This window comes from Electrophorus electricus, chromosome 25 (genome assembly GCF_041902795.1).
Source record: "Electrophorus electricus isolate QZ-2024a chromosome 25, ASM4190279v1, whole genome shotgun sequence".
NCBI lineage: Eukaryota > Metazoa > Chordata > Actinopteri > Gymnotiformes > Gymnotidae > Electrophorus > Electrophorus electricus.
This window is the reverse complement of record NC_137521.1, coordinates 7,322,646-7,340,050: the sequence shown is the minus strand read 5'-3', so window position 1 is coordinate 7,340,050 and position 17,405 is coordinate 7,322,646. Positions and strand designations below refer to the sequence as shown.

Below are 17,405 nucleotides of genomic sequence, written 5' to 3'. Positions count from 1 at the left end.
AGCTGATACTATGGATAATTGTCAGCCTATTTAGTATAATTGTTCTGAGTGAAAAGTACATGACTTCCATTTCAACATGGATGGTATGTGACTGTAATTAGGTTCGCATAAATGGTAAGGGAGCCAAAGCCTGTTAAAGTGGCATTAAAATGGAGGCAGTTTGTTTTTGTGTAGACTAAATCCCTTGTAAGGATGGACCACTGCATCGTTTATCTGCTTTACATGTTAAATTAAATTCTGAATTAAAGTATATCTAGCAGTTTATAAAACTGTTTTATTTCCTTTTCTTACAAAAGAAGTTGATTTAAAAAACGAATTTAATAGAGAAGTGTGGAACATCCAAGGGCGTACTTTGAAACATGATAGGGCACTTAAAGCATTTAAATGTTACTTACTAACCAGGTCTTCTATTTGAACTTTGTAATACTGACTTGAAGGGGGCAGCATTGGGCATTTTTGAACTACTGAACTGAAGGGGGCAGCATTGGGCATTTTTTAAACTATTCACCTGAAGAGGGCAGCATTAGGGCATGTTTTGAACATTCCTCTAATTTTTTTCCAGGACTCGACGTTGCCTTCCGCGCCTTGCGTGTCGGAAATGAACCCCCTCGAGCCGTAGGGCTGCTGCTGGCTTCACGTTACACGACGGCAGACGCACACAATCTGAGGACACCGCGGGGAATACGTTATCAGTTGGAGCGTTTTCGGAAAGAGAAATGAGTTGGGGAACGGACCTGTGGGTAAGACCTTTTTTTTTTAAACTGTTATCATCCGTTGTTGGCATAAAAAATTCTTAAGGTCATTTTTGGTGTGATTTGGAGAGGTGTTACCTTGGCCAGTGTCCGTCTCCCGTGTTAAGCTAGGTTAGCTTTCGGGATGACATGAGAGAGCTAACGGCTAACTTTACCTCAGAAACGATGTTCAAACAAAGGACTGAAAGATGAGTCGTCTTACGTTTCGGGCTCTCCTCGTATGAAGCGCATCTTCAATCAAACATCATTTCCATTCAAGCTTCTTGTGTCGCTGTTAAAAAATTATTTCTTTTTTTTTAATCATACGCATCAGGTTTTCACACCCGGTTCAGCGAGACTGAACGAGAGCTGGGGAGGGGAGCTACTTTTGTGACTATCTTGAAGCGGCGTTTTTGTTTGTTTAGGGTTTTGTTGTTGTTGTTTTTCATCGTCTCGTTATTTGAACAAGAATTTGTAACTTGCACATAATATTAAAGCAATGTCTGTTGCCTAGTTGCTGGCTGTCAGTGGCGAAACAATGCGCATACGGTCTGGAGAATTTTTTACTAAGGTATATCCAGCATGCTTTCCATAACCCAGGTAGCTAGCGTTAGGTTGGCTAATCCTCGTGTATATTCAGTGAGCTATCTGTACTAGAAGGGTTTCACTAACTTAACGATTCTTCTTTTGGCTGTAAACTGTTTCAGTCTGCGAAACCGATTTGCTTCAGTTCACTTAAACCTTTTAGACGGTCTCGACTAACGCCTTTATCATGAGTCCCAAATAATATTAATATTTATATAAATATTATGACTCATATTTCCATGCATGTTTATTATCCCAGTGACTCCCACGCCCCCCAGGAAAAAAAAAACCGTTCTTAAAAGCAACGTTTTGTTACGACTTTACCTCCAAGGAAGGACAATGAGCCTCTTCGAAAATAGCCCCGGTTGCAGGGGTGTTGCCCAATAATTTCACCAGTGGGCTGTCGCTGCCTCTAAATCTATGACTCGCTCGAACGTAGAGGAGACATGGCTCCGGGCTTTCTCTGTCGACATTTGATACAGCAGAAACCGAAATTAACATGAATTCTTAAGGTCTTCAACAATAAATCTGAAAACCTTACATTTCCACCACCCTAAAGTCGTCTGTGCCCAGATCTTTTTTTCACATGTCTTTTGTTAACTCCCAGTAACACCTGAAGCATCAATGGCATTCTTCACTTTATTTATTATTGTTCCACTGTAGTGACTATAGTTATCTTGCTCTCTATATTGCACTTGATACAGCCTCATGTATAGTGAAGTGTTTGTCAAAAGTTTGTTCAGGAAATTCGTATGTCCTCTAGAAAAGAACAAACAGTCATTACCGCACATTTACAACAGCTAATCAGTGAGACTTGGGTGTGGAGCTGCAACCATGTTTGTGTTCTTGCATGTAAGGGAGCTGTACGTCACAATAACAAATGGAAGCTGTGTGTACAGCCATGCCTGACGTCCACCTCAATGAGCGCTTAATGAAGAGGGCCCTGGGCCTCGGCCAGGACCAGCTTGGGGGTTGGGAGCGCCGGCTGTGTACTCCCAGGTGTCACCTGGAGCTACGAAGGGAAACAAGACTGAGCAGCGTCAAATTGCGCGAAAAAAGGTCATTGGATGTGCAATCACTCGGCCAGCTAAGGACAGGAAATGAACACTGCTGTGCTAAACCATCACAAATGAGCAGCAAGGGAGCAGTTGCCTGCAATGAGTTGCCATGGGGCTTCAGTCCCTAAACTTAGCTGATTTTTTTTTTTTTTTTTCCTTAATAGTAGACTGTGTCCCTAATTATACCCCATATGCAACTTTGTTTATTTATAGTAGGACATTTCAAGCAATGGGTATGTGATGATGGCATGGAGAGGCAGTACATTTGTTTATATGATGGCTTACCTTTACTTATGGCGGACCGGTTAGACCTGTTGGAACACTTGCTGCACTGGAAAAGTGGTTTTGATTTTTGCTTGTGCGTGTAAGTGTGTCTTATTCACATGTTGTGTCAGTTTAATCATTCTCAGTAGGTGAATATTTATTGTGTATAACATTTTTTTTGTGATTTCTCATATTGACTGCTGTTATTTGACAGGATTAGCTTTGATGGAAGTGCACTTTCATGCTGCACTGCTTGATTTATGGACAGAGGTAAGGGCAGGGAGAAGATCTCAAGTCTGGATGGACCGTCATCTAAGGTTCTGTTTGAAGCTGCCCATTCACACAGATCTAGGACCTCGTTTTTCCATCTGTCCTACAATGGGTTATGTAAGAAAATCTTGCTGTAAATAAACCAAACTGATTTTTTTTATTTTTTTTTTTGCCAAAAGAACAGTCCAGTGTCTGATTCAGTTGAGGTAATGCTAGGGGAAGCAGACTTCTTTTTTAAAGACACTTCCATTAAAGCTAATCCTCTGGCCTTGGCGGGAGCACTCAGTCTCTGGTCGGATGCTGTCTCAGTGACAATTGCACCCCCCCCCCCCCACCCCGTCACCTCCTGTTCTCTCATAGTGCATTTACTGGCAGATGTTCACTAAAGAAACCACTCAAGATGCTCAGTAGGACTTTGCTAGTTTTAACACCTGCCCTCTGAAAACAGGTACCAACGCCTGGACATGCTGATAGGTGAGATAAAAATATCAAGTGAACTTATGATTTTGCAATTAGAAATCCAGTTAGGTGTGTAAGATTCAGTGAGAAATTTGTCCTCATTATAAAGTAGTTTTATAAAGCAGTATTCATGTAATAGACCTACAGCCACCATCTAAACAGAATTTTCAGATAAATTTTTTTCTTTTTAATTTAGGCTTTGTCTCAGTATTCCTCTTGTTCCCCTGTGTTCTTACATCTGTGACTGTACTGCTCAGAAGTAGTAGTAGTAAAAGTATTCATTGTTACCCAGCAGTTGGGCAGGTGAGTCTCGCCTTGGAGATTTTTGTGTGCTCCAGATTTGGCAGTGGTGCCAAACCATTAGAACCAACAGTGACATCACACACACACACGGTCATGGAACTGCATTGGTCAGGAAACAGCTTGTTGGAATTTGTCCTTGTCTTTTTAATGTTGCCCAGGTGCTGTAGGATGTTTACTGGTGTATTTGCAAATTTTCCAATTGCATAAAACACAGGAATTTGTGATTATACTGTGAGAACTGTTTTTTTTTTTTCCTTTCTATGTGCTACTCCTCACCTATTTTAATTCAAGTGACCAAGTAGTTTTTTATAAGGGCTTTCTCTTTTTAATCTGCATTTAACCCTTTAGCTGTGTGTAGCTAATATTTTCTCTCTCCCTTTTTGTTTCACTTTAGAGGTTATTATGAATGGAATGCTGTATATGTCAGAAGCAATGCAATACAGTATATTTTGCTGTGTGACCCCTAGACTCTGTCTCCTACCTTCGTCCTACATGTAATCACTAGCCTTTTCTGTAACTATTATTTCACCAACCTTAAAGGGATTGTGATATTCCTGGCCAGATTAGAACTACTGAGCGACTCTTCACACTGTCCCAGGAAACACAGGCTCTTGCTGTCTGTGTTACAGACTGCAGATCTTCACAAGCAGGGCTTTGTAGTTCATAATCCTCTTGCTTGGCGCGCTCCTTGCTCTCTGGCACTCTCTGAAAGTCTAACAGCTGGGGTATAAATGTGTGACTGTATCACATAACAAAGATTTGATTCAGTTTTGATGTCAGAGTTGACAAACAGAGATGCATAGCTGAAAATTGTTATGATGGACTAATTGGACGGTAAGTGTGGTGTGTAAGACCATCAAACTCTGACACACCCCAACCAATAAAATAGTTTATCCACAGAGAGGCAATTTGTGTAGCATCATGGGCGGGCTACCATAACCTCTAGTTCCCAGCCACACTACACAGCTAAGGCCTCAAGGGTACTTCTTGTAAAGTCAAATAAATGTTGTTTAGTAACAAAGGTTGGCTGAACAAGCAGAATCTTCCCAGATTGCCTATGCACTGCCTCTGTTATGTGTCTTTCCAAAGACAGCCGTATCTCGGCCCTGATTTTTCAACCCTGCTCGCAGAGGAAAGCAACAGCAGCAGGATCGCTGCTGGTCTTAATCACATCTGCTGCATTCTGATAATCCACCTTGTCATCTTCCTTTGGGCTCTGGTGCTTAGGGCAAACCGAAACGCTTAAAGTTCATTTTGATACTGCTCACAAATTCCAAATGCATTAGAGTTCAGGAGCCATTTTATCTGTTCTGGAAGTGATGCATTATCATTTCATTTTTCAGAACTCGCTTGGGGTGGGACATTTTAGCCTCGGGAATGTTTGACACTCAATGTCATGCTACTTTTAATGTCTGGCCTTTTTGCCAAATTAAGTACAGGAAGTTGGTGTATTTTAGGATATTCCACATTCAGTGCAATCATAGGCACGTTTCTGCAAATCTGAAAACAAAAGGAAGCAGTTTTCTCTGGTCAGTTTCTCTGGTGCCACAGTACATACCATGCTATCGCTCTATAATGACTTCAGTAATTGATTATCAGAATTATGAGCCATTGTGTTGTGTTGATGATTAGGAAAATTTGTGGTGAAGACAAAAGGCCAGAAAAGAAAAAGCTAGAAATGAGAGTGAAAAATGGACTTGATGAACAGTTTTCCATTATAACAAGACTCATCATGATTGATAGTTACCCTAAGTAAATCATGTACTTAATGACATGGCATACTTTGTAGGATAGTAGTTAAATGGTGTGTCTTTTTGTCTTCCTTTGTTTTAAAAAAAAAAAAAAAAAACCTTGGTTGCCAAGTAGAGCATTTTTTTCAACTGTTCCCTCTGTGCAAGGAATTCAACATGAACCCTTGTTGTAACTATGCGTAACCTAGGAAGATTTGACCGTATCGCACTCTGCCACCTACCAGATCTTGCATCTCGCATCCAGAGAATCCTTTGTGTTTTCCTTTAATAATTCATCAGTGCTGGACCTGAGCATTCTGTCATTGTTCTCCTCTCAGGAATGGGGGAAAATTCATTCAGCCTGAGCTCGGGCAGGCTCTTTGGGAATTGGCTGTATCTCTGCATGGAGGGGTAATGGAGTTTATTGTTCTCAGACTCCCTCATTCACATGTACAGGGCCCCTCAACAGGCCTGACAGATCACTCGGCCCTGTTTACAGAGAGAGGGGAAAGAAACATGGTGAACCACATTGAACTTCTTTTTTTTTTTTTTATCCTCTCGTCACCTTTGTCAAGATGTCACACATCACTTTGTTTGCTGCCAGTTGAAACATTCCCACAAGTGTGTACTTATTCCCTGCAATGGCCAGAATGAACTTGGAATGTGTATTCACTCACCTTGATTGTTGTTTCAGAGACAGTTTTATACTTTCCTTACAGAAAAAACTAGCCTAGCGAGGAAAAGTTTGTGGGAGCCTCAGTGACCTGCATACCAACACAGAAGGAGTGAATTTTTGGATGGTATAAGATGAAGTGGCTGGTTTGTTTCCAGCTAGGCTCTGTTGTCCCAGCGCAGTGTTCTTCGGATTTGAATAAGTTACTGTCACTGACTTCTGCTTTTCACTTAGAATTCATATCAGGTAGTCTTCATCTGTCTGTTTTGGTCTGATAGCATCTTGGTCTACCTTTTTGTGTGAGCTTAGTTTAAAAGTCTTTTATAGCTGTGCCTGAGCATGTTACCTAGTAGGAAATGTAAATGTCCTGCTGTTCCAGAGTTGTTCATTAAAAACGAGCATGTGATCAATGTATGTTCGGCTGTTAGAGCCCATCACTGTTTGACTAATCATGCTTTACCTCCATCTGTCCATATAATATTACTATGTTCCATGGGTCATTTATTTTTATTATTTGTGGTATTACAGAGTCACTTTGTTTTGTAGCATGTCATTACAAACAAGTGGGGTCTATGTTCTGGCATGTAATGGCCTGTCTTTTGTGTTTAGAGAAAAGAGGGTTGGTGAACGGGTAAGATTTTATTACACTACAATGCCAGGGATGTTCACTTTGATTGACGCTCCCATTCCCCTGGCGTTCTCTTCCCCTTTATCAGGCAGAGAAGATAAGCACCCCTTCCTTATTCAGAGTCACCTTCAGAATGGTATGCGCATGGGGGTGGGGGCTGATTTCTGAGCTCTCGTCTCTGTAAACTGAGGTTAAGTCAGTACAGGAAGAGGGGGTGGTGTGTGTGTGTGTCAGCCCCCTCCTTTCCCAAATCTCTAGCCAACACAAAGGGGCCATCTTACAGTGCAAACTGCTCTTAATTAAAGGGCCATCAGAGATGAGTTGCAGCAGAGGCGTCCCTCTGCTCTAACCTCTCCAGATGTTTCTGAATCAGTATGAGCTTCCAACATGGCCATCCTAATGATTTCCAAATGATGTCCGTCTGTCCCCCGCCCGTGATAACACAGCTTGCTGGTGTACAGGGACTGCCTGAATGAGGGGAAAAACAGTTTTTCTCATTTTAGCCTTATTAAATCTGGTTATTATTGTAGTTGTTTAAAGAGAATGTGGCAAAATAATGTTTTCTGGCTTTTGATTTTTCTGTACTTTTAATGTCAAAAGCTCTACAATTTTACAAATGTTTAGTGTTTTTGCCATATAATCTATTGCATTTTTTGTTTGGCTACACAAAGGAATGTGCTGTGCTGAATCACTTATCTTGTTCTTGTGTTTTGGTTTGTGTATATATATATATATATATATATAAAAATAAAAATAAATAAATAAATACATAAATAAATAATAATAAAATATATATATATATATATAAATAAAATATACACACACACACACACACACACACACTCCCCTTTAAACCATTAAAGTCTTATGGCAAGGAAATGCCATTAGATGGAAAAAATGTCCTAAATCCCAATGGGCATCTATAGATGTGGTTTATAGAGGTGTGAAGAGTGTGTCTAGAAGAAGTTTCTTGTTTAAAAAAAAAAGCTTCTCAACAGGGGGCTCTAGACAGGCACACGGCGCTGAGGTGGCCCTGCTGGTCAGATGCTCGTGAGGAGCTCTGTGCAGAGCCACAGTGTAGGAGATCCATTCAGTCTGCTGTGTACTGAACAGCATAGTTGTACAGTTGTCGCTGTATTCAGTTCTTTTGCATTCGATTTTCCCCCCTTGTTACTAAATATATATGTGTGTGTGAGAAACGTATCAGACATGTGGATGATTTCCAGTTTTTAAGTTGTGTTTTAGATAACAGCAACTAGGATCTGTTTTTAGACTCAGTTTGAACAACTGTTGCGAATCTTAGAAAGCATCTCCTGTAATACAGATTTTTGACTTGGAATTCTTCTTTAAGGTAAAGATTACATTTGGCACTCAACCTATGGTTTGGCGTTTGTCACAGGTGGCGTTTGCTAGAAGAGCCCGTTCATGCCATGGCTCCCATGCTCTCTCTGACTCCTCTTGGCCTTGTTCTCCATCATGTCTGTAGTGAGCAGTGGTGCAGGAAGGAAGCCGGTCCCTGCCTCTGCCTGCATGCCAGAGCTCTAATTGATTGCGGATGTTTGGAGGCTCTCCATTTTCTTTTTCTCCCCCTCACAGAGGAGGATGTGTTAAGACAGCCCATGACTTTAGCTTGGTGTCTCATGAGGTGGATGCCTTGAGCCCTCTGGGGCATCGGTCTCGAGTGGCTGCGTTTCTGACTAACGTTTCCCTCCTCGCACTTTTCACTTTAAACATAACCACATTAATGACGAGCATGTACCTAAGTGTATTACGCGTATTAGTCAGGAAAGCCACTCAAAGATCCCCAAGAAGAAGCAGAAGTGTGACTTGAGTGTTGCTCATAGTTAACAGTTTTACAGCAAGCATGGCAGGAAATGAGGTGACTTGGTTCTGGAAATGATTGGTGGAATTTGGCTCCGGATGTGCTGCATGTAGACTTAAATGTGTGCGTCACCCCTGAGTAAGGTCTCATTTGGCTTGGCTTGGTAGGCTCTCATCACTGGGCAGCACCAAGTAGTGTTTCCTTTGGGTTTAACGGAATGTAGACTGGAGTGTGTTGGTTGAGGTGCTAGTGGTTTTGGGTTGTATTAGCAATGCTTCATAAGCCATTAGATGAAGGAGTGTGCAAATGAGGCGAGGTGTTGACGGCACTGTCAAAGGGTGTGAATTCACTGAGGTAGGATGGGTTGTGTGTGTGTGTGTGTTCTTTGAAAAATTTAATCTTGACAGGCAAGTGTCTAGAAATAGAGTTGCAGCCTATATGTCAAATTTGTTACTGTAACAAGTTACTTGGTTGACTATGGGTTTGTGGGTGTTTAGAAGGGATTCCAAGTGTGAACAGTGGTGATTTCCAGGAAACGTTTTACCTGCCTGGTGAGCTAGACAAAAACATTCCTTTGCTTCAGCATTCTAACCACTTGTCTATGACGGAGCAACAAATCACCCCTGCGTAAAAATATGCAAACATGCAGAAATTGTATTCGCAAAAGCAAACTAATTTGGAGCAGGGAATCTTATCTTATTGCTGTTTCCTAGCATTAATCTATCTTGAGATCCAATGCAAAAGCATGTGATTTGACTAAAGCTCTTTCAGCTTTACTGACACAGACTTAAACATGATTCTTACATTATACATCGCTTTTTGTGACTATTTAACTCATGCTGGAAAAATAATTTAATTGAATGGCTATGTATGTAGTGGTAGATAGTGGTGCATCTCTGTGATCGTCCATCTGTCTGCCTTATAATCCACTCTCCGTGTTTTTGTCTGACTGCATTAATTCCTCTATCGGCAAGATGAAGCATCAGTATTAATCAACTTTAAATCATTTAATGACTTCAAAAAAGCCAGCTGCTATGAGTACAGTCATATGTCAGTGTTTGTTTTATGGTAACCAAAGGACAACTGTTGGCTATCAAATAACACCATAGTCACTTCTGTATTTGTCATCACATATTAGGTTCATACTGACAAAGTCAACTAAATACTGATGACACTGAAAGCTCCAACACCTTTAGGAGAACTGCTCATGTCTAAGTATAGATTTCCTTCCATGCCAATCAAGGACCATCTCCACCTGAACAGGTCCTGTTCTCAAACACCTTGCGGGTAAAGAACGTGAACTGATCCCAAGTCAGTATCGGTTGAAGAGGTTACACACATCCAGGCTGCAAAAGAGGCAAGTCGAGTGGGCTCTCTTTAGCAAAGGCACTGCTATGAAACCCAAGGCTGATTTTTTTTAATGGTAGCTGTGCACTCTTGCCACAAGTCTGTCGGTGGTGTTATCCTACCTAGTGTGGTCCAACAAAGCTGTGTACCTTGCAATTAATTTTCATTAGATTATAAAACGCCACCAGCAGGTGTCTTTGGTCTTACAGTGTTACCCTGCTAGGAGTATGCCATTTCCACTGTCCTGATCTGTATTCCTCCTCACTGTCCTGGTGGTTTAACCAGTAATGCCCAGATGAACTCTGTAGGTTAGATAAATGCCATTTGATGTGCATTATGACTCAAATTAATTACACATTGCATCATCTGTTTATTATGAAATAGTTATATTGAATGGTGACACTTGCATGTGCACAACAGCCTACTCGGTATGTAATGCATTTAATTGCTAATTAAATAATACATTTAATTACTAACCACTAACAGTGATGGTGGCTGCTAAATGCAAATACCCATTCCTAACCCCCTTCTTTCTCTTTCTCACACACACACTCACGCACGTGTGTGTGTGTGTGTGTGTGTCCTCTTTGCACTGGCCTGAGGGTATAGCCTAGACACCTACTGCTGCCCAGAGGAACATGTTAGTCACGCTCTGCCCCTTGCAGAGCACCGAAGCACATTCAGGCTCATGAGATTTGACTTTCCACAGAGAGATGTGTGCATGTGGACCCACATGGATGCACGAGGGTGCGCGTGGCTGTCTGCATATGTGTATGCGCTTCTTTGCCTTTGTTTTGTGCCTCTTCTGCACCCCTCCTCCCTGCCCTCTTCAATCTTTGGCTCTGAATCAATCATGAGCTCACCATCTCCAGGACAGATGGCGCGAAGGGTCAGCCACTGTCTGCTCTTGGCCGCCCTACAGCTAAAGGCCAAGAGTGTTGCCAGCAGGGCTGTTTTTAAGCCTGAAAAACATACAGACAGAAAAAGAAAAACTGTCAGGCTAAGTCTTTTGACTTTGCCATGTGGTAATTACAGATGTCACTATGTCAGTCAACTAGCCACATGCGGCTTTTCCAATATTCCGTTTGAATCTCAGTGCCTTCCTGGGCCTTATGAATCAGCTGTAACATTTAATTACAGTAGATAATTCCCTTTCACTGAGCAAATTTGATTTATGAATGACCAAGAGACATCCTAGCTCTTTTTAAAGGATGCTTCCTGGTATATTGTACATCACATACTTGAGTACACCAAGAATATAATTACTTTAATAGAACATTCGATTGAAATGTTTAAACATAACTTTAGACCACAGATGCAAGAGATTTTTTTTTTCTTCTATTAGCTCTGGCCTATAGTTGAGTTAAGCAGTGCTTGTACTAAGTAACATGAATATCAGTATACTTTCAGTTTGCACAATTTGCTGCTGTTGGCTGCATGGTCCTTCCCCTGGACCCCTTCGATCAAGTCCTTATTCAAACAGATATGGCTGCAGATTTACAAGCTAAAGGGGAACAATTTCCAGCCCCCAACTCAATGGCCAACAAGTCGGTCCTGCCTCTACGCTTTGTCTTTTGTATTTGAAGTGCACATGAGGTTTTACACACTAACCTACCCGGGCCACTCGGATGGTCTCCCACAGCCATTTTTCACAGCCCCTGTGGATCTTGGCTTGGTAACTTCAATAGTAGCGTTTGCTTTGTAAACATGCACTATGACCAGAAGCACACCAGGAGCAGCCCACTTCCTCCCCAGTGGTGGTTTCCCACTGAATGTAAACTGGTTTTATTTGCTTCTTATTGCCTTCTTTGGCTTTATAATTGTTTTCTGAGTTTGAAGGCCTAACCTTGGAGAATTAAGAAATCAACGCTTCTGCCGACCATTGACCTCTGCAGTTATTCTAGAGAGAGAAATTCAATTCTTCTTCTGAAGATGCCTGTTTCTTGTTTTTTTTTGGTTGTTGTTCACATTTAGCTTCTGTAAAGCCACACAGTGTCAGCCACTTAGTAGTGTGTGCATGACACATGTTTCTTAATTCACAAAGTAGCTGTGCCTTGGGTTGTTCCTTACCCATGGGCCAATTGCCCAAATGAGTGAGTTGCTATCTGGACATCAGGCACATATGATCTCATTGTATAAAAGTATGTAAAAAGCGCAATCTCTGTCTTCCTCTCAGCCTCTCTCTCATCCCCTTTCTCTCACCCCCTCTCTTTCTTTTTCTCTGTCTCCTGACTTAATGTTCCAGTCCAGAACAGACAGTAAGGAACCACAGAGCTAGTGTTTACCCAGCGGCCTCCCTTGAGGACGTCCGCAGTATGGTTTCCTGTATCCGGTGATCACTTTCAGCTTCAGGCATGCGCTTCAGTAAGCATGCCATCCATGGAGGACCAAGCCATGCTTTTAGTGCTCCTGAGTCATCCTCATATAAAGTAAAGACTCCACTCTTGACCCATGGTCCTCCTGCATTTATGGCCTGAGGGTGGGAAAGGAAATGCCTTGCAAAGGAGATCAGCAAGGACTTGAGGGATGATGTGTGCATTTTGCATAAAACATGCCTGAAGAAGGAGAATTCCACCCTAGTCCATCTCACTGTTCTCCATTTACTGGTAGTATGGAAAAAAAGAATCTCCTGAGCTCTTCTAAGTACCCTCAGTTGTGAAAACTTCCTTTTGTTGGTCTAATATACACCATCTGTCTAGGCAGAATACTGTTGGCTTGATAGTTGTTTAAAACACGACAAGCTTGTAGACTAATTCATTCCAAAGCCAGGAAGGATTTGCTGACTTGGTCATTCAAAAAAGTTGAAATCGGTCCTTTTGCCTGATCCAGTCCAAGACCAAGCTGTGTTTGCTATTTTGGTCACTGTTCAAAATGTCAAGGTTCTTGCGTTTGTGTTTCTTTTCCTTGTTTTCTTTCCATCCCTTAACCCCCTTTTCCCCCAGCAGTTCCACACACTCTGCTTTTCTCTCTGCTTATGGGATCCTCCCTGTAGGCCTCTACCCAGTGAGAGAGTCATGTTACTGTCACTTTCTGGCCAGTCAGCGTTCTGGCCACATATCCAGCGACATTACCTCAGGATCAGCTCACTGTACTTGTATCAGGCAACTTGATACATAATGGGCTTTCACTGCTTTATTCCTATACACTTCATTTTGTGTACGTCAGTCGAGCTGCTACGTGGAGGTTCTCAGGTTCTTGGCTATAGGAGAGAGAGGGAGAGAGAGAGAGCGAGCCTTTCATCTGCTTTAAATAGCAAGCAGGTAGCAGAGGAGGATGTGCTGAGACTTAAGAGTCACGAACCCTCAGGAGGTCCTTTCACCACTCACCCACTCACCCTCACCTGGGAGTTTCCATCACTGCAGGCACAACCAGAATTATGCTCATCATCAAGACCTTAATTCATAGTGCACCCCAGACAGCAAAAACAATTAAACCAGACTGAAATCTGAACACAACCATACCACACTGAAATTCGGTTACAGTCCAATTGGTGCTTTGGATATTATCTGATTGGTCTGTTACCCTTGTTCCCTCGCTGCTCTTCTAAAAATTGCTGCGTTGCTCGCCCCTTTCAGCTTTCATGTTTAACGCAGGAAATGAAAGCTGAGAGCAGACATGCGAGGCGCTCTTTTGATGAGGCGTCGGCCAGGCTGTCCGCCTGTTTCTTGGCCCCCCCAAGAGCGTGGATGATCTGTCGTTCTGACGTAGCCCCACATTACACCTGGCTTTGCTTCTGCAGTGACCGCATGCACGCAAATGCAAGGCTGCGGTGCCATTTGCGTTTACCTCGGTTCTCCCCCAGGCCCGGCTACAGTAGATGCACGCAACAAAGAAATGTGCTGCCGTGACTGGAGCAGCACATGAAGCCCTCTGTTCATTGCCTTTGATTTTAGCCATGCTGATGGAACCCAGTGAGCCTTTCATTCTTCAACTCTCTCTTTGACCTAACTTCCTGTCATTATTCTGCCTGAGGATGTTTTGTACTGAGGAGATGTATTCCCTGATATAACCATTGTCCTGCAGGGCTCCCAGGTTTTGCTGGCTGTGGTGTGGTCCATGTTTTCAGAACCATTTTGGACCTGTTTGTGGAATGTGAACAACCTTTTTTCTCTCTTTCAACTCTTGCATTCATGACCTTTCAAGATATTTTTGTTTTGATAATTTAGCTCTGCCACTTCTAAACAGTTTTCAAGGGCATTTATATATGTGTGTGTCTTTTGGCCTACTGTCTGTTAAAGAATCTGAATAAGGCTTCTTTGTGGTATAAACTGAATGAGGCTTCTTTGTGGTATAAACTGTGAACGCAAGGCATGCAGTGGATTTACACGACATGTTAATTTACTAATTGCAGGGCACTCAGACCTGCAAATAGGTTTTCTAAGTGGAAATTGAGAATTGTCTCACAGGAATTGTCCTACCAGATCTCAACACAAACAGCCTTACAAAAAAAAGGGGGGGGGGGGGGTATTTCAGAGGGGAGAGACAAGGATGTCTGGAAAAATAGCAGACTCAAAGTTGGAAGGAGCCCCTCTTGGAGACGCTGTCCCTCAGCGTAGGATGGAAAGCTTGTAGATTGAGCTGAAAATCTTGAGAATCCTGCTAGCAGAGGAGACATTTAATTTCATCTGCATTTCATCCACTGCGATCAAGCCTGAGGAATTCACACAGCAGGGATCTGTAGTACTCCACAATAGCCTTAACCCCAGGATCTGTATCAGGTGTCTAAGCCAGCACTACCGGCTCTGTCACCTGGCAACCACTAATGCCACTTGTCAAAAGGAAGGCGGGTGTCACATGAGCTCGTTGTATTAATAATTCATGAATCTGGAGCATTTGGAGGAAAAGGTGATGTAAGATGCGGAGCTGTAGGGGCACTGAGCATCCCCATCTGCCCCTGGCACCGACGGTAGCCCTCAGAAAGAGGGCATCAGCCAGATGACCAGAAGCAGTATGCCATGCTTTGAATTCTTTTTTGTTTCATCACACTCTAGCACAACAGACTGAAATGCTTGTTGGAGCTGTGTGAAATATGGTGCATATTGGGTGTCCATTGTCATCTGTGTATGAACAACTGTTTAAAATAACATTTGGTTGGGTCCCCCCCCCCCCGCAATGTTATTTTTGCCACATTATTCTGTTTCTATGGAATATAAGAGATCATGTGTTTCCATGTAGGAAAATTTGTTGGTTTTCTAACAGATGCCCAAAGCATTTTCATGACTTAGTGGCATTTTCATGAAATGTGGTTCACATATTATTAGATTCTAAGTGTCAAAGATGTTATATGTCTGTTAAAGGGAGATCAGTTTTGATTTTCCCTCATCAGTAAGAGGTCTGTGTCTGTTGAGGCTGCAGACACATGTGGTGCTATCATCAGAGATCTAGTGAGGGATTACAGCCACAGAGAATCCTCTCCCAACTGGAAGATGCCACATTGACTGACATTACTGATTGCAGAAGAATCTCTCATCGTCAGTACAATGCACTTATCCCACTAATTCTATTAGGCTGTAACATACAGTTAAAAGAATTACATATCACGGTATTTTACCTTTTGATGGAAAGTGTTTGGCTCCTGTTCCTCTGTACTTGTGAACTCTGTCTTTGACAACAAAGGATTTTTCTTCAGTTTTATGGTAATATCCCTAATAAAAACTATTTGGCTATACATACTAAAACTTAACTGACTCCAAGGACAAGCTCAGTTTATATATTTGCCCTAGCTGGGCCCTGGACTTGTGTCTGAAAGATCAATTACTTCAATATGGACATCTTTTGTTATAACACTCCTTTGTCAAGTAATCTGACCCCAGTAAACTGAAAAGAATCCCAAGCAACCATTTGCTCTCTAGTGTCAGTCAAGTGCACTAGAATTCTGTCCTCTCACCTGTACTTGCTGTTTGTAGCATGATAGTTTTGCACATCGGTATGGAATGCAGACCTCTCCCATTGTGGTCTGTGTATTCTGCCACACCTGAAAGAGGTGTGCCTTTCTCACTCTGACCTCAGCCCATTCATCAGGGCTCGCCCAGTTTTGGATTCAAGTTATGCTGCCCTTTTATGCAAGTTTCCTTTTCACACTGACCTGAGGTCTCAGTGTTTTCTGCTTTTTATTCATTATGCTCAGGTTTTGAAAAAGCCGGTCTTACTTCGGCATTAACCTGCAATCGTGGGGAGCTCAGAATTGTCAGCAGGTGTATTGCTGGGTGGAGCAGTCACGAGCCTAGAGATACAGTGATATGGTTGATATTGACTTTGGGTTGCACAATGCATTAATTTCATGTAATGTATGTGTGTGTGCATGCTTGTATACTTCTAGGCTGAATTATAACTCAGCAGATGGCCGTGGGAGAGCTGTTTTTCCACTCAAATGAAGCACCAGTCTCCTGCTAAAATGTTTCCCTTCAGACGCCATAGCTACAGGGGCCAGCACCTACTGCCTACTGGACTGAAAATAATACACTCTCTAGGCCCTCTGAACACACACACACACACACACACACACACACACACACGAGTGCACTGCATCTTTACAGAACATCCACACATGGGTGCTCTCTTTCTCACAGCATTACCAACCAAGAACAAAATTCCCATCCATTCTTGGAAAAATCTGCAGCTATCAAACTGGTGTTTTTATGTTTGTTCAGTGCTTGCTTCCTTTCAGATATACTCCAGCTCTGAAACGCCTTTTATGCCACATGGCAGAGAACTGTTCTTGACTGATTTTCAGTGAGGCTCTCTTAATAGAATTTAAATGTGGATTCAAACCTCTTTTATTGATTCAGTCCACTCCCTAGCAGACAAATGCAGCATGTGTATTGGCAGAGCCAGCTGCCCCTCCAGCATGACTAAAGCGCATGACCTGTTCTTTCAAACAGGGTCTAGGCCTACTGTAGGGTTGTAACACCTGACTAATGTCTAATAAACTGACATTATGACCTTCACTTAAATTGGCAACAAAAAGACCCCCCCCCTCCCTGCCTGCCTCATGTTCTCATGCTCTTCCTGTTTCCCCTTCTTCCGTCCGTGTGCAGGACATTTGGGTTCTGTCAGCCATTCAGTGCCATAAGGAAATGTGCAAAATGTTGAATTATTACAAAGGAAATCCTTTGTAGATGACCTGCAGTCATTTTGGGCAGGTTGAAAGTGTACCCGAGACAGGCCAAGAGAGACAGATTGCCTTTAGTGCATTTTCTACTGGCAATATCTGACCTGTGATAAGGAAGGAACAGATTTGTCATGGCTCATAAAAAGTCATCCTGAATGTGGATGACCAGCCTCTGTACTTTTTTGGTATTTTACTTGTGCAGACAAGGAAGTATCTTGTGTATTTGCCTGAATCTGTACACTACCGTGGCCCTACTATGCTGAGAGCATCCGTGGCTGTGGTCTGTTAACGTTGTGAGGAAGGCTCCCGGGACTGTTCTTCCTCGGTCTGTCCCACACGAGCAGTGCCGGACCTGCACAGTGGAGGGCTTCCCAGCAGAGCAGACACTGTGAGCGAGGCCCCCCCCCTTCATTTTCCCCCTCCC

At 42.6% G+C, this 17,405-nt stretch overlaps 1 protein-coding gene across 4 annotated transcripts in view; it reads left to right on the top strand.

The window, feature by feature from the left end:
* The first annotated feature begins 576 nt into the window (after nt 1-576).
* fnbp1l (formin binding protein 1-like) overlaps nt 577-17,405 on the top strand; it is a 29,528-nt gene continuing 12,699 nt past the window's right edge. For 2 of the 4 annotated variants that reach the window (XM_027001426.3, XM_027001425.3), the window contains exon 1: nt 578-740. In XM_027001426.3, coding sequence (XP_026857227.1) covers nt 717-740 — 24 coding nt within the window. In that variant the 5' untranslated portion in view covers nt 578-716. Of the gene's footprint in view, nt 741-17,405 lie in introns of all 4 variants that reach the window. The other 2 variants (XM_081707974.1, XM_027001427.3) reach the window with 2 other exon arrangements.